General features: G+C 53.4%; 1 protein-coding gene across 2 annotated transcripts in view; it reads left to right on the forward strand.

The window, feature by feature from the left end:
* Positions 1-23,129, forward strand: part of FAM120A (family with sequence similarity 120A) — a 95,296-nt gene that overhangs the window by 34,463 nt on the left and 37,704 nt on the right. For both annotated transcript variants that reach the window (XM_042912308.1, XM_042912309.1), the window contains exons 4-8: positions 1,282-1,410; positions 1,942-2,038; positions 13,348-13,445; positions 13,671-13,951; positions 22,603-22,690. In XM_042912308.1, the coding sequence (XP_042768242.1) occupies positions 1,282-1,410; positions 1,942-2,038; positions 13,348-13,445; positions 13,671-13,951; positions 22,603-22,690 (693 nt within the window). The remainder of the gene's footprint in view (positions 1-1,281; positions 1,411-1,941; positions 2,039-13,347; positions 13,446-13,670; positions 13,952-22,602; positions 22,691-23,129) is intronic.

A 23,129-nucleotide genomic window follows, 5' to 3' on the forward strand; every position in this document is an offset into this window, starting at 1 on the left:
CAGGCCTCCTGCTGGGATGTGCCTTCACGAGCACTAACGACCGGCACACTGGGGCCTGAGAACGTGACTCGGACGTGGCAACCAGTGCTTCCAGAAAACCTGTTGTTTGTGTAAAACGAGAGTGATTGTTGTGTGTGCATCTTGAAAATTTTCTTGATGACTTAAAAGTGTAAATGGTTTTCTGGTGGGTCTTCCATGTCATGTGCTCAGGCTCAGGTTTTCTGATTTTCTTCTTTTGTGTGTTATGTGTGTTGTGTCTTAAAACAACTCAGATTTGTTATCTTATGGTGCTCAAGGTCAGAGGTTCACAGTCAGTCTCACTGGGCTCAATCAAGGCGTCAGCAGGCCACGCTCCTTCTGGAAACTCTGGAAGGGTGTTTCCTGCCTCTTCTAGCATCTGGAGCCACCACACTCCATGGCTCATGGCCCTTCCTCACTTCTTACCTCTGAGGCCAGCTGCCCTGCGCCCCGTGCACCCTAGAGGACTGTGGTGACGCTGGGCTTACCTGGACAGTCCCACGCTGGTGGGCAGGAGTGGACAGCTCTGGAGGCACAGGGTCTTTAGGGGCCTTTGTGGTCTTTGTGGCTACATATAGGAAATCAAGGTTATTTCATGCTGTCGTTCGGGTTTTTTTTAATTGCCAGAAACATAGTTAGTACCTGATTCATCTTTATTTCTCAGAGAAGGGCATTACTGTAGTTATAGCTGAAATTGGATGTTTTTTCATAGTTTTTTAGTTTTCACGAAAGAGTCTAAAGCCTTTTTTTTTTTTTTTTATTCTGTTTAATTTTTGTAGAATCTGCTATTCTCGGATAATATAATATTCCGCCACTTACTCCGTGTGTCTTTACCAGACATGGCCCTCAGCATTGGCAGTCAGGGATACCGTTTCCCTCCCGTTCAGAGCCGACTTGCCTTTCTGTGGTGCTCGGGCACCTGGGCTATGATCACCCAGCACTGCCTCCTTTTGGCCGTGCGGGAAGAACGGAAGTGTCTGTGGCCCAGCCTCTCGCGGCACGTTCACTATGGTGGGGCACAGGGTTCTGGGCTCGGAGTTGACGGGAGCCCGGCTGCAGACATGTCGGAGTTAACACATGGCTGCCAGGCTCCGTGTGGCCTTGCTGGGTGGAAGTGGCTGGCTTGTATTTAATGGTTCCCGCGCCAGTCTTCGGGCCGAGACTCACAGCAGGGTAATGAGCGGCTGTGTAAGGAAGCGCTGCCTGCAGCTTCCGGCCCCTGCACGTGGGATTCATGTGCTGACCCGTGTGCTTATTTCTCAGGTCCGGGCTCACCAGCTAGTCCTGCCGCCCTGTGATGTGGTAATCAAGGCTGTGGCCGACTACGTCCGCAACATCCAGGACCCCTCAGACTTGGATGCCGTAGCTAAAGATGTGTTCCAGCATTCTCAGGTACGGGCTTGGGAGGACGCCTGTGAGGTCTGCTGCTCCCAGATTCTTTACCGTGATCGGGACCTTTCTCCTAAGAAGACAGACCTGTCACGTGGGCTGAGTAGAAGTGAGGACATGACTTGTCCATCCTTTCGGGCGATGGTCAGGGATTTCTTCCACCTTTTTCTGGAAAGGAACGTGAGTGGGTCAGGGTAAATAGAAGACGTGAGGTTGGTGTGAACTCCCTGCCTCTCTGGAAAGGTGAAACCACTGCCCCATTTGCGGGAGATGGGAAGGAAACCCTCTCCCGGCAGCAGGGGAAGCCTGGGACCCCGCGGGCTGCGTTGCAGACCCGGCTCTCCTGACTGCGTGCCAGGAGTCAGTCTGAGTAGCGTTTGATTCATTGATTTTCCAGGAAGATTTTAACGTTATTCTAATCTGTTGGTAACTTGAAAGCTGCAGGTTATGACACATGTGCTGAATTGTGAAAGTATGTTCGTGCACATGACCAGTGGCATGTGATTTACAAAGGTTTTCCTACGTTTATTTCAGTCTAGAACAGATGACAAAGTTATTCGATTTAAGAGAGCAATTGGATATTACTCAGCGACTAGTAAGCCTATGGCATTTCACCCACCACATTACTTAGGTAAGTAAATCAAAGCCTCTGTGAGGGTTGCTGACATGCAGTCATCGAAGAGATTTAAATGTTGGCCCGGTAGTCTTGGAGGTTTCTTCATGTGAAGTGAGGCATCCACAGTTACAGGGACGCATAGAGCCGAGGCCCCTGGGAAGACTCTGCAGGAGCCCCTGCAAGGATTGAGGAGCAGGAGAAACGGACCTGGCAGTAGGGGTGGGCCGGGGGGTGTCCAGGCGTGCTCTGCGGGGATGCCCTCTGGGCCACTTCAGCAAAGCGGATGGCTGTTTTCTGTTTTGTTGCCTAGGTTTTTTTGTTTTTTTGTGAAAGACCAAATTTGACTCAGATTTGAAATCGGGCAATAAAAATAATTATAAGCCATTTGCCTGAGCCTGCTTGGGAGTAATGCTGTCATGGGAGGCTGTGAAGCCGAGTGGACCTGCCAGACTCCTTCCTGAGTCCAATGGCCTTTCTCTGGGCCCAGAGCCATGGAGCTCTGAGAGATTGTGCTGTTTGCCTTCAGTTCCTGGGGTGGTTAGCAAGCTCCACTGTTTACTGGTTTCAAAAGATTAATCCCAGAGTCAGAATGTCCCAGATAATTGTTCTTTATGTGGTACGTTTGTTGGCTTGCTTAGGCATAGCGCTGCAGCAGTGTGCATGGGGGGCCCATAGGTCACAGGTGAGTGCTGGCTGCTGGTGGCAGTCTCTAGGGTGCCGAGTGGCTGAGGAGGGGGGGGTGGCATTGGCTCTTCTGCTGGCCTGTCTGCTGTGACCCACGTAGGGCGGGGCTTGTCTTCCTGTGCCTGGGACATCGCAATTTCTGAGTGTCACTGTCCAAGGCCATCAGCTACCAGCCATTATGTCTCAGCACCTTGCTTTAACTCTCTGCGCACCGGCTCCCGCCCCTCCCCTAGCAGTGTCGGGTCGGGGGCAGCCAGGGCCCCACCAGCCACCTTTACCCTCCTGTTCCTGTAGGAAGGTATTTGACCGAGTGATTTAATCCAGGAAGAGCTGTTGAACCAGGACAGTGAGAGGACCGTGGTTTGGGGTCACTCTGCTGGACAGAGGGTGACATGGTGGGGCAAGGTCACATGGGGCCGTGGACACCGCCGGGACAGGTGACAGGCAGGGTCTGACGCCAGGGGCGAACATTCTGACCCCACGGCCTCTGGCCTCAGGCTTCCTGGTTACGGAGATGGCTGCCTGGATGCATGTTAACATGGAAAATATACATGACATGCTCTGTGACACTGTTCTCAGGGGGAGGGGGTCTAGAGAAGACAAGGAGCGGTCTGCAGCCACAGAGCTGAGGAGGAGCTCGCAGAAGGGTGTCCTTGCCCCTTGTGTGTCTGCCCTGACGCCTGGTCCTCGTGTGGCATGGTAGTCGAAATGGTCGCTGCAGTGCACCTGGGACTAGAACGTTGATTCAGGAGGGGAGGCAGGACGGAGAAAAAGGTACTAGTTGGCGCTGGTCTGAGCTGCTAACAGGGTTGGCAGTGTGCAGAAAGACAGGATGGGCTTTAAATTTGCTTTTAAGTTTGTGCTGCTGAAAAACTTGTAGTGTCATATGAAGTGCTTTCATGTTCTTAAGTCATCAGACAGCACGTGAGGTAAGCATTTTATGGATGAAGGTGACACTCCCGGAATTTAGTTTCACTTCCTCTCAGTGGGTTTTGGAGAGCGGTGGTGGACTGGTGAAGAATTTGAGTGTTTGGGGCGATATTTTCCAGCAGGTCAACGTGGGCAGTAACCAGCCGTACAAGCCTTCTCTGCAGCGTCTCCTGGCGCTTCTGACTGTGGCAGAGACCTCAGCCACGGGGCAGGGGTTTGGGGCAGCGGAGAGTGTGGGGTGGCAGGAGTGTGGCCTGAAGTGTGTGGTGACCCAGGACAGAAGTCAGGGCAAGACTGGGCAAGGAAGGTGCGTTTCAAGTTGCATACACAATTTGGAGCCAGCAGAAACCGAGTCATGCGAAATTGCCTGTGTTGTTTTTTTTCCTGACAAATGGAAAGAAACAGTAATGTGAAGATAGTGCCTTTTGCCTGTTAAGTGCTGTTAGGTTCCCGCTATGGCACTGAGCAGGGAACGGAGAGCCTAGAAGGAGCAACTTGGAACGGGGGAGAGGCTTTCTCTGCAACTCAAGGTAGAACCCAACACATATTTTCCATAAAAATGTTTTTGTAAGCAGTAGACAGATCCGAAATGGTCTTTTTTGACCTTGGTCCTTTACATTATTGTCTAGGAAGACACATTCAGAGTTTTCAACGACCACTGTTGGAAGGTAACTTTCTCATTCATTAGAACCTGTCTGTATTAATCATTTTAGAAACAGGAATATGTATAGCTTTATAGATCTTTTAAGCATCATGCTAGCCCTTGGAGGCTGTTGGGAGTGAAGATGGGGAGAGTTGGCTCTAACCAGAGCTTTCTCAACCTGGTTGGAATCGAGGTTCTTCCCCAGAACTGCGATATCCGGGTCTTCACAGGGCCTCAGGAACCTGTGTCTTCCAAAGGAAAACCTCCCTAGTCCGGCCCAGGTCAGGTGGACCAGTGCTGGGCAGGGCTGCCGGGTTCAGGCATCTTCTTCTGAGCCCCGGTCCTCTGCAGCATTGAGGAAGCCTCTGCTCTCCGCACAGGGGCCGAGGGTGTGGAGTTCACAGGGGGAGATGCACACTCACCTGCCCCGTTGCCCCACGGGGCTGGGAGGCCTGGTTTGCACAGCGTGTGGTCCTTTTCAGGGTGAAAGATGGACCCAGTCCATACTGTCACTGTAGAGTGGGCCCCCAGAAACTATCTGTTCTTAGGTGGGTTTCTAAAATCAGTTACAGGTGAAATTAGTATTTATTTTGTGGGAATTTATTTGTCAGAAACACGGTATTGGGACCGGGGACCTAGAGATGGTTATGTTTTGTGCTTTCCGCCCCAGCACACGGTGCCTGCCACGTCCACCAGAGTCCCCAGTCTGAATGTAGGCGCACGTAAGACATGTCAGAATGGAGTTGGCAGCAGCGTGTGTGGTTCCTGGATGAACCATACTCCTTAGACCCTGGCTGTGCTTCAGAATCATTGCTGGAATTTTTGAAAAAAAACGACAGAGCTGCTAGAGGCCCACCCACCTCAGGTCTGTGAATGGAGATGTTGTAGGCTCTAGCGATCCTGGTGTGTTTGTTCAGAGCTATGTGAGTGAAACCGAGGCCCAGTGAGTCTGAAGATACATGTGTGTTGTCTTCCTGGCCTCCCCCGTGAAACGTCGATGAGCTCCTGCTGCACATTCTTCAGAACCGCCGAGGTCTGGAGCACCGACAGCACCACGTGCTGGTGAGGAGGCAGCGCGGCAGGAGCGCCCGGTCACAGCTGCCGGGAACGCAGACCGGCCACCGTGGATGACCACGTGATGGTTTCTTGGGAAACTGCTCATCCTCTTACCATAAGGTTCCAGCAGTCACGCTCTTTGGTATTTACCCAGAGGAATTAAAAGCTTATGTCCCCACGAAACTCTGCACACGATGTGTACGGCAGCTGCACTCATAATGCCATGACTTGGAAGTAGCCAAGGTGTCCTTCAGCAGGTCAACGAGTAAAGAAATGGTAGGCCCTCCAGGCAATGGAATGTTCTTCAGTGCAAAAGAAAACGGGCTATCAAGTCAGAGAGACGTGGGTGAACCTTGATTGCATTCACGAGGTGAAAGAAGCTGATCTGAAAAGGATTCCGCCTGTGTGACATTCTGGAAAAGGCAGAACTGTGGAGACAGTAAAAAGTCCATGGAGGGATGAACAGGGGGACGATAGGATTTTAGGGCAGTGAGACTATCATGTGTGACATTGTAGGGGTGGATGTATGTCCGTGTACGTTTGTCCAGCCCGTAGAATGAACACGTAGAGGGAACCCTAACGTAAAATGTGGGCTCTAGTCAATAAGCACGATGTGTCAAAACGGGGTCATCCGCGATGACTGCTGTGTCACACTGACTAGCAAGGTGTACGGTGTGTGTTTCTTCCCTGAGTTTTCCTTACACCTAAAGCTGCTAAAAAAATAATGTCTTTTAATTGAGAAAAATCTCCTTGATGCATCTGGCCCGTGCCAGCACTTGCCGGGTGCCGGGCAGCGTGGCCGCGCAGGCATGCGGTCCGGGCCCTTCCTTGCACATGAGTGAGATGCGGCTCCCATGGCATGTGAGCAGGTGGTTCAGACTGAACCGATGCTGATGAAGTCAGGCCCTGTTCTGCTTGTGGAACTAGTGTCTGAGCTGAGGTTTGAAAGTAGAGGAGGAGTTGAGCATGGTGATAATGGGGAGGAAGTCTCTTCCCTCAGAGGAGATGGAGGAGATGCGTGTGCGCCGGCCCTGAGGTGGAGGCGCTGGGTGTGCAAGGAGCCCAGGTGGCGGCGAGGGGAGGAGACGGCAGGGGCAGGGGTACAGTTGGGTCCCGGCACGGCCCAGGCTTCAGACTTACCGTAGGGGCAGTGAAAGAGGGAACGGGTTGTTACAAGTTGCTTTGTAACTGTCACACACCCCTGTGTGTGTGTGTGTGTGTGTGTACAGTCAAAACCAACTTCAGGGGAATGTTCCCGACAGCCCCTCCCCATCTCCCCATCAGGTTCCCTGCCCACCAGCTCTCCTAATTTTGTATCAGTGGTTCTCTTTGCCTTATCGTGTGTACCCCGAGTGCTAAGTGGAGACGTGGAAGAAGGCAGGCTTCCCTGGGGGGCTCCGTGGGTGGAGTGGCCCTGGCCCGGGTCAGGGAGCACAGGTGGAGCCAGGAGTAATGTGGGCTCGTAGGAGATGGGAGCAGTGTGGCAGGAACTTGTGTGGTCGGAGGTGAGGAGGAGGCTCCCGGGGCTCCCCCAGGTGTGTGTGGCCCTCAGCAGGTGCAGGGAATCGGAGGACAAACCGGCTGCTACCGCCCTGAGGGACGTGGAAGAGGGTGGGGTAGGCGGCGGGAGCGGCCCACCCCCCAGGCCTAGTAAAGGGTAGGGCTCGGAATGGGAGGGGATTGAGCGGGCTTGCACTGTCAGAAGTGGGGGTCTCGTGGCACCTGGTGCACGCGTGGGGGCTGTGGCAGGGAAGTCGGGGATCTCAGAGGGCTTCGCAAGTCACCGGCCCCAGAGCCTACAGGCCAGGGGAGCCTGCCGGAGCAGGACTGTGCCGGCCTGTCAGAGGCGGTCTCCCGGGGCTGTGCCGGGACGGGAGCTGCCACCAGGAAGCCGAGACCTCTGGGTGCCCACGTCCTTGCTGGCCTCCTTCCACCAGACCGGCCGCAGGCTGTTGATGGCCGGTGACGGGTCTGCAGGAGAGCATACCTGCCTGCTCTCTCACCTGGGAGGAGGGGGACTTGCTGTCGGCGTCTGGGGGCCGGGGCTCGAGAAGGTGCGTGTGCAAATGTGAGGGAGACGAGGGCTGGTCGGTGACGTCATCGGACTGTCCCATCAAGTGGCGCTGGGCTTTCTGTGTTAACAGTCTCTTTGTAAATACAGCTCTACCTCCACACAGCATACCTCCCAACACGTCGGGGCAGGGTCAGCAGATGTCACCCCAGAAACGGAGACACTGTGAGTAGAAGGATGTGGTCCCCACAGGGCTTCAGCTGATAAGGCAGGTCCATCTCTAGGAACGCAGGGTCGCCCAGGCATGACCACGCAGATGCAACGGTCACGCGACCTGCTAGGAGCAGAGAGTGATGGCATCTTCACCTGCGCCAGTGGGGCGAGTGCGAGTGAGGAGCCCACGCTGCCCTGTTCTGCCCTGTCCGATGCCACCTTGGCTGGCCTGCCACTGCGCTCACCCCTGGGCCTCGGGGCCATGCGGGACGGCCCTACACGCTATAGACGACCTGCCTGCTGCCGGTTGGCGGTGCGTGGCTCAGGCCCATCGCCCCAATCACCGTATGGAGGTCTGCCTTGGTCCCGCGGGGCAGGTGCTGCGCCATCCTGGCTGCTGCCTGTGCGTGTCCCCTGGAGCACTTCCAGCGTTGTGCTATCGTAACGATCACTTTTTAGCATCCCCAGATGTTCCACACTGTACCGTTGCTCTACTTGACTAGTAAGTTTTTGAAATTTGGCATTTAAAAAACATTTACGTGATAGTCATATAGTTCTTACCAAAGCCACCATTCCTGTGGTCTCTGCTTAAGCTTTTTTGTTACGGAAAGACTAAATGTGACAGTGATGCAGAGGGCAGCGTCATGAGCAGCTGTGTGCCCACTGGACGGCTTTAACAGATGGTAAAGTTTGTTTCACATCTTTCTTTAAAGAAATACATTATTAGGCTTTTCTGGAAGTCACATCTATCTACCTCAAGCAGGTTTTTATATTTTCCTACCTCATACATATGGAGTAACAAATGGTGGTGTTGATCTGTAATCAAATGCCGTGTTGCACGTGTCATTCTGCCCTTGCTGTTTTTGGCGATGTGACCATGTTCATCTCTTTCTGTTTTTATCTTGTAAAAGCCGATGTGCATGGGATTAACGTCAAGCCCCCAGGGGTCTGACAGCGCATTCCGCCGCAGAGAACCGTGGTGTCTCGTGTGGAACGGAAGGTCTGCTTACTCTTCCTCCCTTTCGAGTCTTGAGCATCGTCCTCAGACTCACAGTGTTTTCCCAGGACCTTTCATTCAGATTTTTGTGAGTTTATTTTAGTCCATGTGCTATGAAGTGATACAGGCCATCTGGTCTCATGTCTTTTTGAAAGGTCGTTTTTTTAAAAAAACCTGAAAACCAGTCATTTTTTAGGAACTGAAACCGCATCTGCCTTTAGCAGCCGCTCGGCAAGGTGTCTTTGGGAGGTGGACCCGCTTGCCGTGGGGTCTCCTGGTGGCTTCTCAGGGCGCGGTGACAGGAGGGCACGGCCTGTCCGGTCCGCAGTGGACAGAGACTGGCTTGTTCTGTCGGGCTCACACAGCCACGTGGGTGGTGTGCCTTCCTGCCCCCGTCTCCGTCGGCCCACATGCACGGCGTTCTTTGCTGCGGGGCGCTGCCATTCCCGCTCAGAGGGAGGGGGCCAGGGGCTAGACAGATTTGGATATGACTCAGGACGCGTCCATCACTCGTGAGACCCCTGCTCTTGAAGACTCGGGCACCGCGTGAGCTTTGGCAGTGCTGCACCCCGTGAGGTCCACGTGTGCTGCCCAGACTCGGCAGCGGTGGAGGTGCTGGGTGAGCACCCCGGTGGCTCCTGGCCCTGGGAGCTCTGTGCCCACAGTGCCGTGGTCAGGAAGGCAGCCCTCATCCTGGGGAACCGCTCGCGTTCCTGGAGTTTGGGGCTCCTGCTGGCCCGAGTGGCTTCCCCGGGGTCCCTGGTTCTTTCGGGTGCCCGCTCGCTTTTATTAGCAGAGCTGTGCGGAGCCTGCTTCTCTCCGGGTGACAGCCTCTGGCTCCTCTCGGGAAGGCCTTGCCTGGTGTCAGCTGCCCCAGCCGCCCTGAGTTCTGGGAGCTGGTGCTTCTGGAAACTGACAGCGTTCGGCCCCTCCCGCCTCTGCCTTCACGCCGGTCTTTGGCCCGTGGGGCCTGCCTTCCAGAGGTTACTCATCTGGAAGAGGATGGAAATAAGTTACACAAAATTCTCCTTCATGTGGCTTTATGTCTTAACTTCTGTAGAATATCACTATTGAGTAAATACATCCCTTTGAATACAGTTAATGGCGTTGGGAAATTTGACCTTTTTTGTAGGTCTTGAAACCTAGTATTGGTGATAGGGAACATATTGACTTACTCTTTGAATCTGAATTTTCAAATCTGTGTTTTTTATGCCACACCTGAAAATCGTGCATCGCGCTCATCGGCATTAGAGAATTTAAAAATTCGTTACTTCGTCACTCTTGTTGGTTTTGGCTAGCGTGGCTTCTCTGTGGTAACGTGCCTGGTGGTCAAGTCCGTGCTGGCTGGCCGGGCTAGCTGGTTCCCGGCAGAGCCTCCCGGTCGACACCGTTCCTTCCAAGATGTGTGTGGTCTTTAGAGGCCGCTGGGGGGGGGGCGGGGGGGCGGGTTGCTGGCAGCATGTCATCCCGGGTGGCTCCCATGGCACGCTGTCCGGCCGCCGTGTGTGTTTTCCTCATCATTCGCAAAGAAGTCTCTAAACATTGTTTTCATCATGAGAACATTTTTCATACGGCGACTAAATGCCTTTTTCACGTGCCTCTCTCAGTCTGTGTAGTCTGCTAACAACAGCTTCTCTTGATAGAGCATCTGTGACAGGAGAACAAGGACCCCCATGCGTAGCCGGGGTCAGTCCTGAGAGGCGTCCTTGTCACGCAGCACACAGTGCTCCGCTTAGTGGTGCGAGGGCACTGAGAACCAGAACTGGTACACAGGGAGGCATGCCGCGCGCAGAGGCAGGCCTGGCTTATCGGGCAGTTCTCCAGCCTTCAGAGAAGTGTAGACAGGTTAATTCACTTATTAGACTGGGTTCTGAGAGATTAGTAGCTCACTTTGCAGGTTCTCAAAGGTTTATTGGAAGTCAGTGACTTCAGTATGATTTTAGAAAATGTTCTTTCTTTGGAAATCTTTGTTCTTAAGTTATGGTTTGTTTTTAGGGAAAGTCTGTGCTTTTCAGGAAGTTTGTAGTGCATGATGGTCAAAATTTTAGGGAAACAAAAGGGTCCCCTTCCCTTGAATGCTGCTGTGTATTGGCATGGCCGATGTTCCGCGTGCTTTCTCAGAAGTTTCGTGGAGCAGGTCAGCCACAGGAGGCAGTAAATTGCACTTCTCACAGTGATTTGGGGTGTAGTGTTAGAGCTCGAATGGAGTTCATAGTGTTCTTTGCAACCGAATTTGGCCACAATTCAGAATCACCCGAGAAGGGACTTAACCAGTTACAGCATTGTGAGTCTCCGACTTTGAGGCTCTAATCTCCTGGGTCGGAACTGTTTGATCACAAGTGTCTCCTCGTATGCTTGCGTGTGCATATGTGTATGTGGGGTGAATATGTGTGTATGTGGGGTGAACATGCATGTGCACGTGTGTGTATTTGGGGTGAGTGCGTGTACATGTCTGTGCAGCGAATGTGTGTGTGTGCGTGCATGTGGGGTGTGTGTATGGGTGAGGGTGCATGTATTTGTGATGAACACGTGCATGTATGTAGGGTGAGTGCGTATACGTGTACGGTGAATGTGCGTATGTATATGCACGTGTGGTGGACGTGTGTGTGAGTGCAGGCACATGTATATAGGGTGAGGGCGTTTGTGTGTGGTGAATGTGAACATGTGCATGTGAGTGTATGTGAAGTGAGCGAATGTGCATGTGTTTGCATTGAACGTGTGTGTGTATGTGGGGAGAGTGAGTGTATGTGTGGTGAATGTGTGTGCCTGTGCATAAGTGTGTGTGTGGCAAAAATGTGTGCACGTGCACCTGTATGTGTGGTGAGCATGCGTGTGTGGGGAGTGTGCTCTGTGGTGAATGTGTGTGTGCGTGTGTGGTGAGTGTGTGTGTGTGGTGAGTGAGTGCATGTGGGGAGTGTGTGCGTGTGGTGAGTGCATGTGTGTGAGTGTGCTGTGTGGTGAGTGTGTGTGTGGTGAGTGCAAGTGCATGTGTGTGATGAGTGTGCTATGTGTGATGAGTGTGGTGAATGTGTGTGTGGTGTCAGTGCATGTGTGGGGAGTTTGTGAGTGGTGACCATGCATGGTGTGTGTGTGTGTGTGGTGAGTGTGCTGTGTATGTGAGTGCGTATGTGTGGCGTGTGAGTGTGCATGGTGAGTGCATGTGTGGTGAGTACAGTGTGTGGTACGAGTGTGTGTGTGGTGAATGTGTGTGTGGTGTGTGGTGACCACACGTGGGGTGTGTGTGTGTGGGGGGGGCAAGTGTGTGTGTGTGGCAAGTGTGCATGTGGCAAGTGTGCGTGTGTGGTGAGTGTGTGAGTGATAGCACATGTGCCGGCACCATCACTCTCAGCTAGTTGCCCTGCAGTTGTGGAAGTGACATCTCGAGCTTCCCTCCCAGCAGGCCGTGGGCTAGGCACTCGGAGATGGGCCCTCGCATTGGACCGTGACCGTGGCCTCCGGGTGCGTGGGTACCGTCGGGGGGAGAAGTTAGTCACCGTCCGGTGCTGCCTGCACCAGGTGGTTCTGGGAGCTCCGGTTAGGCACTGGGGGGAGTTCAGAGAATGGGAGGGAGGGCTTGGGTTTAGGGATGCTCGTTCGTTCTTATATTTATTTAAACGTGTCTCGGAGAGTTGGCGGGGCGGGGGGGGCAGGGAGAGGTAGGGTTTGTGGGCTGCTGGTTTTCCTGGTGTCGCCCAGATTCTGAAGTTGGAGGAACGCTCTACCTGGTAAAGGATGTTGGCGTCCAGGGGTCTCTAGGCTTGGTTTTGTTGGGTTTCCAAACAAAGCTTAAGGAGGAGATGGTGTAGCCTGAGGGCCCCGTGTCTGCTGTCTGTCCCCACTGTTTGGGCTGTGGGGACACTCAGGGCTCAGGTGCCTGAGGCCTGACTTCATAGGCACCCCATCCCTGGCTTGTGCGGGGGAGCAGAGCCTTGAAGGGTGTCTTCTCATTTTTATGACATTGCTAAGTAGTTTATGGTATTTGGAAGTGTTCTGACGTTGAGGCCACGGGCCCCGTCAACACACGTTGGTCACCACGTGTCATGCTGGCCGATGGTGCCCTCTCAGGCTCCGGGAGACCGAGGTCGTGGGCATGCAGGTGTGTGGGCCCGCGGGCCCAGCTGATCGTCCTGCCTCCCGTCTGATGTGGGGCCTGGTCCTGCGTGTGTCCACAGCCATGTCTCCGCACGCTTGTGCTCGGGGCTGTGCTGGCACGGTCAGCACGAGGGGTGGCAGAGTGAGTGCGGCGTCCGTAGGACAGGTGTATAAAGTCACGTTCTGAGAGCACAGATCCCAAGTCCGGTCCATGATGTATGTGAAGCGTGCGGCCTGGTTGTGGTTTTGCCTAACGGCTGCAAACTAAGTGTAGGGGCAGCACCTGCCACATTTCACCGTTTGTATCAAGAAGCTTGTCAATAGCTGAAAACTGAATTTTAGTCTCAATAGGAAGATTCCATTGCCTCACAGACGTGAGGGGAAGGGTCTGTCCCCACTGTGTCCCTTCGGAGCCTGTAGTCTTAGGGCTTTGAGAAGCCGGCAAGGGGCGGAGGGAGGGTGGTCCGGATGCCTGCAAGTTAAAATCCTAGCTTCAGTCTGTAATGTTGATCACCGTAAAATTAACTGTGTTTTAATGTTAAACATGAATTTCCAAAGGTGTTTGGGAAGCGGGATCAGTGTTGTGTTATCCCCTGAGGAGGGACAGGGCAGATGGGGACACGTGCTTGCCACTCTGGTGTCCTGAGCTCGTGCTCTGCTAACAGCTGCATCGTTCTCTTTCCTTGTCGACGGAACAGCCAGACCAAATCCGTTCGGAATGCCTGGGATAGTGCCACCGTATGTCCCCCCCCAGATGCTCAACATTCCGCAGACCTCTCTGCAAGCAAAGCCTGTGGTGAGTCCTCCTCCCACCTCCCACTCCCTGCTCCCAACCTGCCTGCCTCGGGGGCTGCTGCCCTTGGAAGCTGCACAGGCATCCGATTTTGGCGAAAACTAAGATCATTTCTGAAGCTGTCAAGCTGCTCTGTGGACCAAGTGCCAGTGTTCGTTGAATTAAAGCTTAGCCAAGACCAGGCAGTGCTGACCGGAGTGCGCGCGTGACCTCTGCCCTCTCTTTCAGGCCCCGCAGGTGCCCAGCCCAGGTGCCGCGGGCCAGGGTCCACACCCGTACAGCCTCGCTGAGCCGGCCCTCACGTTGGAAACGAGTGGGAAGAGTCTGACCGAGCACAGCACCTACAGCAACATTCCTCACGAAGGAAAGCATACCCCGCTGTATGAACGGTCGTCCCCGATCCACCCAGCTCCGGGCGGCAGCCCCAACCACGTGGATTCAGCCTACTTTCCAGGGTCTTCTACGTCATCGTCTTCCGACAATGATGAAGGCAGTGGAGCGGCTGCAAAGTGAGTGGGTTGTGGAGCAGCTGTGGCTTCCCCGGGGTCGGTTGGCTGTGTCAGGCGCATCAGGCAACCTGGGCTCTGGGGCGGTCGAGAGCTGTGCATGGAGGCGTGGGGGTGTTGTTTGTTGCAGGAAGGCGATGTCACTGTGCACGGGTTGGGCTTCTTGGACATGGGCGAGGGGCAGTCAGACGCTTCCTTGAGGCTTCACAGGCTGGAAGTCTGTGCTCGTCAGCTGGGGCCTCGGGCCACTCCTCTGCCTCAGTGGAGGTTTAGGAAAATTGGTTCGTGTGACCCCTTAGACGTGGTGAGTTATCTGGTAAAGTGCTGCTGACTCTTCCTTTCCCCTGGCCTGGGGGACCCCAGTCTCACCCCCGAGAAGCATTTTAAGTTAGACGCTGGTGGCTTCTAGTCTTCGCTCCTGGATTGAGGGGACCTTGAATTTCCTTCCCTCCTGAATTGAATCTAGCAATTCAGATCTCAGCTCAGCAGCTCGTAGACCGTTCCTTAAATCATGCTGTTCGCCTGACTGGAACCAGAGAAAGCTGCAGTCAATGTTGGAGTCATTGCTGGAGGGGAGTTTTTTTTTTTTTTCTTAAGTTTATTTTTGAGAGCGAGAGAGTGAGAATGAGAGCAAGTGGGGGAAGGGGCAGAGAGAGAGGGAGATAGAGCATCTCTAGCAGGCTCTGCACTGTCACCACAGAGTCACATGTGGGGCTCAATCCCACAACTCTGGGATCATGACGGAGCTGAAATCGGGAGTTAGATGTTAAACTGACTGAGCCACCCAGGCTCCCCAGTAGAGAGGAGTGTTTTAAATGTGTGTCCCCGAGTAAATGAATTTTTAAATACGTAACTTGTTAAGAGTCTGATCAAGAAAGTTTTCAGTGCGCTATCTTCCTTCTCTTCCTAAAAACTCTTGAGTTTTAAGAAACCTGACTCACAAACAAGGAAGAAAAGGGGAAAGGAAAGGAAAGGAAGGCCTTTCTTATTTCTTCATCTCCTCTTCTTCACTGCACTCTGGCTCGTGGCTGGACATCCAGGGCCCCTTGGCCCTCCATCCATGGAGATGGTTTCTCGTCTTCTGCAAATTCGCACTAGGCCTGAAGGCTGAGGCTAGACGTCCCCTCTCTCGTTCTTCCCTCCATCTGTAGAGTGGATGCAAGTGTCCCCTGACCTCAGGCAGGAGTTACCGAGGGCTTTGCTGCCATGCAGGGGCTGTGTGCTCCGTGGAGCAGTGGTGCATAAGTCCATGCGGTTCTGAAATCCCGACGTGAAGTATTAAGCTGCACTTCGCGTTCATTTTTCCCAGTTAACTTTCTGGAAAGGGCGTATAGTGGAGACTGTGACTGGGCCGGGGCCTGGGATCGTGTGTGTGCAAATGAGAACAGCTGGTCAAGTCTCAGAAGCCCTTCCGCACTGAAATTCTAAGGCACTGAGTTCTCTGTTAATAACTGGTACAGATTTGGTCTAGTGAGAGACATGCTTTCTAGATGGCTGGGAGCAAGGCCCAAAGCAGGAGGGTGTGTGCCTGGGCCACCTGCGGGGTCCCCCACAAGTGTGGCCAGCCGCCTCATGGGGCTGGGAGATGAGGGGGATACTTGCTGGAGGGCCCTCAGCTCTACCCTGACTGTGTCACTTGTCTGGCCCTACCCTGTGCTTTCATGGTGCTCTTTGGGGGAGCTGCTAGAAGGGGGCTTCGTGTCTGGGGCAAGCATCCTCAGCCTCAAATGCAGACATTGGGAGGCCTTGTCGGCCTGTCACACTTGAGTTTTCTTGAATCTGCTTCGCCTCCCTGTTTATCGTGATCAGCAGACATGTTAAAACAGAGAGGAGGAGGGAGGGAGGGAGAGGAGGGGGATGGCTGTTGTGCCCGAGGCTTTGGGGCCAGACGCCAGGCAGAGCAGGACCTGGGGCAGCCCTCACAAACGTCCCTGGCCCGCATTCCTGGTCTCCAGCGTGAGCTCTCCAGCCTGAGCGTGTTGTGTGTTGTGTGCACTGGCCACGAGCACAATAGGGTGTCTCTATTCTGGCTCAAAATCTTGGTAGGAGTGGGAGGTCATGACTTGCTTTGGTTTGGACTTGAATTGGGACCTCTGGACTTGGATCTGTTGTTGGGATGGTCTTCAGGGAAGGAAGTACATTAAGCCAAGGGGCACTGAGCACTTGCTATGCGACGGGAACATGGCAGCTGTTGGCATGTTTCTGATGGATGGTGCTGATAGGTGACAGGGACCACTACTGAACAAAAGCGGACCGACCTGTCCCCTCCCCCAAAGCATGCTAGAAATGAAAAAGACAAGTATTTCAAGTAGCAAAGAATATAACATGCAGTTCACAGAACAAACACAGGTGATCAGGAAGCATAAAAGATGTTCACTCTCACCAAAGAAGAAAAAAAGGAATGTTAAAACATAACGAGGTACCTTTTTGTGTAACCTATAAAGTTAGCAAACATTTATTTTGAAAGATAAAGTTCAGGGGATGCAAGGCTTCGGCAGACGGAGAGGCTCTCCTGGCATGTCCGGGGGGCACAGCTCCCTGCCACGAGGAGGACATGAGGTGCGCCATGAGCACTGCAGGTGGGTGCGCTCACGGCCACCGCTCAGGTTCACACGGTGGCACGTGAACCACGCGTGCTCGGCAGGCCCGCCCCTTATCCCCCTGCTTGCATACCTCGGTGGCAATCTTGGCCCTGGAGGCGGAGGGGCCATTGTTGTCACAGGTGCCTGCGGAGCCCCGGGCCAAGGGGAATTGGGCTTCCTTAGTAGGCATGGCTGCCGCCCAGGCTGTGCTGGCTCTCTCACCGTGGCCCTGTTTCTGTCAGAGGACAGAGGCACCTGAGGATTATTTTCTTTCTTTCTTTTTTTTTTTTAATTTTTAATTAAAAAAAAAAATTTTTTTTTAACATTTATTTATTTTTGAGAGACAGAGCATGAGCAGGGGAGGGGCAGAGAGAGAGGGAGACACAGAATCCGAAGCAGGCTCTAGGCTCCGAGCTGTCAGCACAGAGCCCGACGCGGGGCTCAAACCCACAAACGCGAGTTCATGACCTGAGCCGAAGTGAGACGCTTAACCGACTGAGCCACCCAGACACCCCCCCGAAGATTATTTTCAAGTGACGAAAAGAAATATTCTGCTTTCTAACTCCGTGTTTTTTCTCCTGTTTTATTGGAGTGTCATTAGCACGTACTTCTTGCCCTATTCTCGGTTAAGTCTTTGTGAAACGAAAACTAAGGCACTTGTCTTTCTTCCTGGCCTTTGTCAAATCTTTGTAGTCTTCTTTTGGTAGAATTAAAAAGTATGATGGAATCCTTGTGGAGGTGTTTGTCTTATATTATTTTCACATATTCATTGGCTTTTAGATACTGAATCTGTTCTGAGTTTGCTAATTTAAAGTTTTTAGTTCTTTGTTCTGTATGTTTTTCTAAGAAATACGGAAATCTCTGTACAAAGTCAGAGAACTGAGACGTTAGAAAATACGGTACAGGAAGTCTCTCAGGAGCCACCTCTAGAGACACAGGTGTTTTCACAGACAGGTGAACACACAGGTACCTTGTTTTTCACTGCGTGTCCTAACGTGACTTTCTACTCATGGGGTCTGATCTTAGGGTCAGCAGCTTGCCTTCTTTCTTACACGTGGTATGCTTCTGTAATAGTGTGTTCATGATCGTGCGTGGAGACGGGAGTGTGCGTGTGTACACTGTGCATCGCTTCCATGTTTGGCTGTGATTACTGACATCTTGAAATGGATGTTTGAAAGTCCTGTTAGGAGAGAACATGAATATAACATCTCTGTGCTCTGTGGCATTGTTTGTATGGATTGCTGTTTCGTGTTCCTGTGCACGTGGGTGTTGGTATGGGGTCAAGGTGGCATCTGTCAGATAAGATTTGCCGGCCCCTGTGAGTCCTGTGGGATCAGATCTCGTCTGTGGAAGGTCCCTGTCGGTGCCGAGGGCCTGCACACCACTGTGGGCACACGGTGCCGTGGGGACCCAGGCCCCAGCCTCCTGTGGCTGGTCACGCCAGGTTTTGGTGGCCTCGTGGTTGTGTGGCCTGGAACTCACTGGGCCAGGCGTGAATGGAAAGCGTCTAGCTTGTTTGTGAATTGAATCAGCTGATGAGTAACCACAGTAAGTGATACGTAGCACCACTATTTTTTCGGAACGCCAATTCCATTTTAATGTGAAACACCTCAAGAATTTCATTCTGTGCCCTTGACCTAGTGGCCCAGGAAATGTGCTTCCTCTGCCAGGTGGTAGTGATGTTAGGCTGCTTGTCTCCTATTCTTTGTCCTCTCAGGTTCCTTTCCCAAAGAAACGTGTGGTTCACAGAGAGAGCTACATCTTACCCTGCCTGATCGCCCCCAGCCCCCGACAGGCTCAGCACAGCTGCAGCCTTTTCTGTCCAGATTCTTACCCTCTTTATGTGCTAGAGTAGGGCAGCATACCTTGTGTATCCTCATAAAAACAATTCTGAGTCACTTTTATGTGTTGGTCAGGTGTAATCCCGGAGACGGGTGTCTTCGTGTGTCCTGGCCGTGCTCTGACATGTATGGGTGTTTTGTGTTGAGCTCGTCCGCCTGTGTTAGGGGTTTGAACCCTCCCTCGATGGCGGAGAGTCGTGAGGAGTCCTGGCAGATGCATGAGAGGCACACATGGACGTCCCATCTGACTGTTGGGTAGGAATTGGAGCATCACTTTCCGTGTTCCCAACTTCGTGTGTGACAACCTGAACGTGTGACATTAGCTTAAATCAGGGCATTAGGAGAATGTCCTTGCAGGGGTGTTGGGGGTGTGACTCGTGGTCCCCCATCCTGGTGCCCAGTCCCCCGTGCTCTGTGGTGGGAGTCTCAGGCCTCCTCAGGGCTCTGCGGGGCTAGGGTGGGAACAGGTGCGCGTCCAGGCCCCTTCTGTCCCAAGCTGGGGAGCACACAGAAATGAAGATGTGTGCATGCCTGTTGCAGGCTGGCCGCACTCGGTCACCACATCTGTGACCTCGTGCATACACTGGGTATTTCTACTGGGAGTTTGGTCTTTTATCTTTCTTTCCTGTTTTGTTGCCTCCCTTCTGGTTTTATTTGCCTTCCCTCCTTCATTCCTGTTGACAAGTCCCTCAGCTCGTGGTCAGTGCCCCTTCGGGCAGCCTGCACCCACGTGGTGGTGACGTGAGTGAGAAGTCAGCATGTGGGCCAGACGCTTTCACCTCCGGTGCACGCAGACACCAGCACCGCGCCAACGACACCCACAGGCAGGAGGGTCAGGTTTGCTGTCTCCCCTGTGTTCAGTGCAGGATGACCCCAGGTGTCCTGCTGCAAAACGAGCCCCGCAGAGTCCGGTGACGTGTGCCGGCCTCTGTCCTCACCACTGTTCTGGGTGTGCTGATGGCCTGCTGCGACCCAGTCTGTGTACAGTCCCTTGGGATGGCCTCATCCCGTAGCGGCACAGGGTCACTGGAGGGATGGCGGGCCGCGGTTGGCCTCCAGTCACTGTTGCCGTGCTGCACATGGGTCCTTTCCCTTCCCTCTGAGCCTGACTCCTGTCAGCAGAATTCAATGTGAGCTTGCAGGCTTCCCGTGGCCTGTGTGGGTCCCAGCAGGTCTCTCCAAGGCATGGCTGGTGACAGGTCGCCTTTCTGAGCAGTTGTGGAGAGTGAAACCAAAATGTGTGTTCTTCGAGGCAAGGCGTCTGTCATACACCCAGTAGCTTGTTTCAAGTTGTAAAGTGACATAGTCATCCTAGTGAGATGTTCTGGACTTTGGAGAAACTCGCTTTTGACAAGATGCTTTTCAGGCAGAATTTTAGATTTTATAGTATGGTTATTAGGAGGCCATGTGATTATCTAGATTAGGACATTACCTTTAGTTTGGTAGTGACCTATAAACAGTAACACTGGTAGTATATGTAAACGTAGGTTCTGTGTGATCTTCGGTGGGACAAGCTTTCCACTTCGGTAGCAAGTAGGGCATGGCCGCCCTGCCCTGCCCCATGCTTGCCGGCGTCGGGCCCATCGTGAGGGTCTCGTGCTTACGGGGCTGCATGTTTGACGAGGCTCTGTGTTGAGCTTCGTGTGGTATGGAGGAGAAGTCAGGCTTAGGCCGTCTCCGCCATATACCTTTTGGCTGTGGTTCCGTGATTCCTTCTTTCAGCCGTTGGCTACCTGCTTGGCGGTGGCGTGAGTGCTTATCTTCACGGCGTGTGTAATCTAGTGATGGAAATGGACGACAGTGCAGTGCCAGTGTGACGCACGCCGTGAGGGACATGGCCGTGAGAATAGCAGACGGGCTGGGTAGGGAAGCCTGCAATGAGGGGACGTGGCCGCCAAGGCCTGAAAGATGAGGCGTCATAAATCAAAAGCTCTTCTGTCGTGAAGAGAGGGGCTGGAAGTCCCAACAGAGTGCGGGGTCCCTCTGCCTCGCCAAGAGCCTGTAGGACACAGGACTTCCCGGAAGTCTGTAAGAAGAACATGGTGCACTTGCCGCAATGAAGGAGGAAGCGTGTGGACGATCTGTGCAGGCGGCCCCAAGAGAAGATGTCACACGTGGAGAGGTGCCCGTCTCCATCTTCGTCAGGGAAGTGCAGACCACCAGACCATGCTGGGGGTCACCGCACCCCAAGAACGACTGCCAGGGGAGCCACAGAAGACTGGGCGCATTCAGGGCGGTAGCTGGACCAGAGCCCCAGCGGCAGTGTGCTGTCCCGGGGGCTCATCTAGCAGGGATGCTGGGTCCAGGCCTCTGGACGCGGGTGGCGGGTTTCCAGGGCACTCAGAGCCTGGGAAAGTCCCGAGTGTGCTGTGAGAAGTCTCGTAACCCTTACCCTTGGGAGGGGGTCTGGAGCGGGGCGAGGGGCAGCCTCCGGCGGGTCAGCCATGCCTCACTTTGGTGACTTGCATGCGTGCTCAGTTTGTGGACATCTGCTGAGCTGTGCCCTTGTAACTGGTGCATGTTTTTATAGGTATATCCTACTTCCAGTGTCTAGAATTGTGAACGATAGAGGTTACGTTTCTTTATAAAACCTATAAGTATCTGAGTAATTTGTTCTAAAGTTTCACTAGATAAATGTCACTGACTTTTTAGTGAAAAAGTACATAAGCGTCTCTATTTATGCCACGTTTTGGATCACTGCAGTGCCGCTAACCTTTCCTTCCCGGTGCTGGAATGCTCCTGCTGGACGCAGCACAGCTGACAGCTTGTGCGCCGAGCCCTGCTCCAGGCCCTCTGCCCCCACAGTTGGTGCCTTGTTCTTGAGTTTAAACAGAATGATCTTGGAATGATCGTTGTGCTCCTGGAATACTCACGTTCAGTTTGGTGCCTCCTCATCGCAAAGGATCCTTCTAGTCTTGCAAAGCTGTGGCCTCAGAGGGTACAGATGACTCGGACCGAGCACTGGTCGCCCTGAGTCCTTGCAGAGGACCAGGAACTGGACGCCGGGCAGCTGTGCAGTGTCCCTTCACATGGCTGGGACCGAGGAGCCGGATCGGGCTCTGAGAGGTGCCGCATGGGGACTCTTGTTTACTGTGGGCGCCTGCTCCTCCTCTCTCCTTCTTTTTGCCGTTTGTTTGGTTTGGTTTGGTTTATTTTATTTTATTTTACTTTTTTTAGTAGCAGAACTGACATGAAGTCTGTTGGAAGATGGGAGAATCAGTGGGTCTTAAAAAAATCTGTCACTTGAGTCTGTTAGGAGGCAGGTCCAATAAATTGCGCTCTTCCCTGGCCTGCCCTGTGGCCAGCACTGATTTCAGAAGCTGGTTTGGGCGCGGGCCCTGTGGGGAGGGATGGGGGGAGGAGCCCTGCCAGGAGGCAAGGGAGGCCCATCTGCGGGGAGATCCTGTCCGTTCCCCGAGCCCGTGGTGAGCTTCCGTTTATGTTGTGGTCTGCGGTCTACGGATGAACAAAAACGTTTATGAAATAATGCCATGTGTACCACGTTTACTGCATTCTGTTCCATTTCAGTGTTTACAAAATGCCGGTTGAACTCTTCTGGAGATACTAATGGGTCACAACCTCCAGTTTTTAAAAAAATGCCGATTGGAATACCTCAATCTGGCCTGTGAGATGCTCAGTGCTCTTCCTGCTGTCCCTTTCCACACCCTGATTTTTACTGCTTTCCAGTGGAAGCTGTCCCCCAAATCCCATTCTGCCGCCCACTCTCTGAGCGCACTCCCTCTCCTGGGCCACCTCCCTGCGCTCCCAGGGCCTCTCGGAGAACAGGCCGGGCGTCCCGTGTCTGGTTTCAGCACGTGATACGTTACACATATTTATGAATGATGAGGAATATCCGAGCCAGATAACATTTAATCCTCCTCTGCCTGATCTCTCTCAGTGGAGTGTGATTGTTTTATCCTGTTTCTCCAAGACGACTGAACTCCTCGGAGGCAGGGCTGCGCTGCCCGCTCTGTGGCCCACCCTGTCACCTTTGAGGCGGGTGCTGAGGTTGGGTTAGGTGCTCTGTGTTTCCTCTTCCAGGGAGTGACTGTTGCTGCCCAACCGAGTAGGCCGAAAGCGCCCCCAATGTAGGGCTGTCTCCGGAGGTGGTTTGTTGGGGGAGGCGAGGTCAGTAAAGCTGAGGTGTCGCTGAGTCTGTGGGCTCCACGTGGGCTACTGTGGTGGAAGGCCCACGCCATTCAGTAACCATGTTCCTTTTGTTTATGTTCAGCCATATCAGCGGGAACAAAATTGGCTGGGAGAAGACGGGAAACCACTCAGAGCCGCAAGCACGGGGAGACCCAGGAGACCAAACAAAGGTAGTGGGTTGGCATTTATTCCTTCACGTTCTGACTCTTTGAGCCTGTGATGTTAGGAATTGGTTTAAAGCAGAGTACTCTCTCTTTTAAAGCATGTTATGAGTAAGAGACACTGGCATGGGGGTGTCACACATTTTGGGGATGGGAGGGGAAGGGGTCACATTGGTGAGGGGGTCACAGACATGGGGGTGGGGGTCACAGATGTCTGTGCAGGGGAGGAGGTCACAGACATTGGTATGGGGGAAGGGGTCGCAGATGTCAGTGTGTGGGGGGGTTGGGGTCACCAACATGGTGGGGAGGGGTTCATAGAGGTTGGTGTGAGGGATAGGGTCATAGATGTGAGGGGAGGGGGTCACAGAGATAGGGAAGGGGGACGGGGGGCATCCTACTGTCTCACGGGGCGGGTTGAGGGCCTGGTGGAAATCCTCCCATCTGCTGG

Source organism: Panthera leo, chromosome D4 (assembly GCF_018350215.1).
Source record: "Panthera leo isolate Ple1 chromosome D4, P.leo_Ple1_pat1.1, whole genome shotgun sequence".
NCBI lineage: Eukaryota > Metazoa > Chordata > Mammalia > Carnivora > Felidae > Panthera > Panthera leo.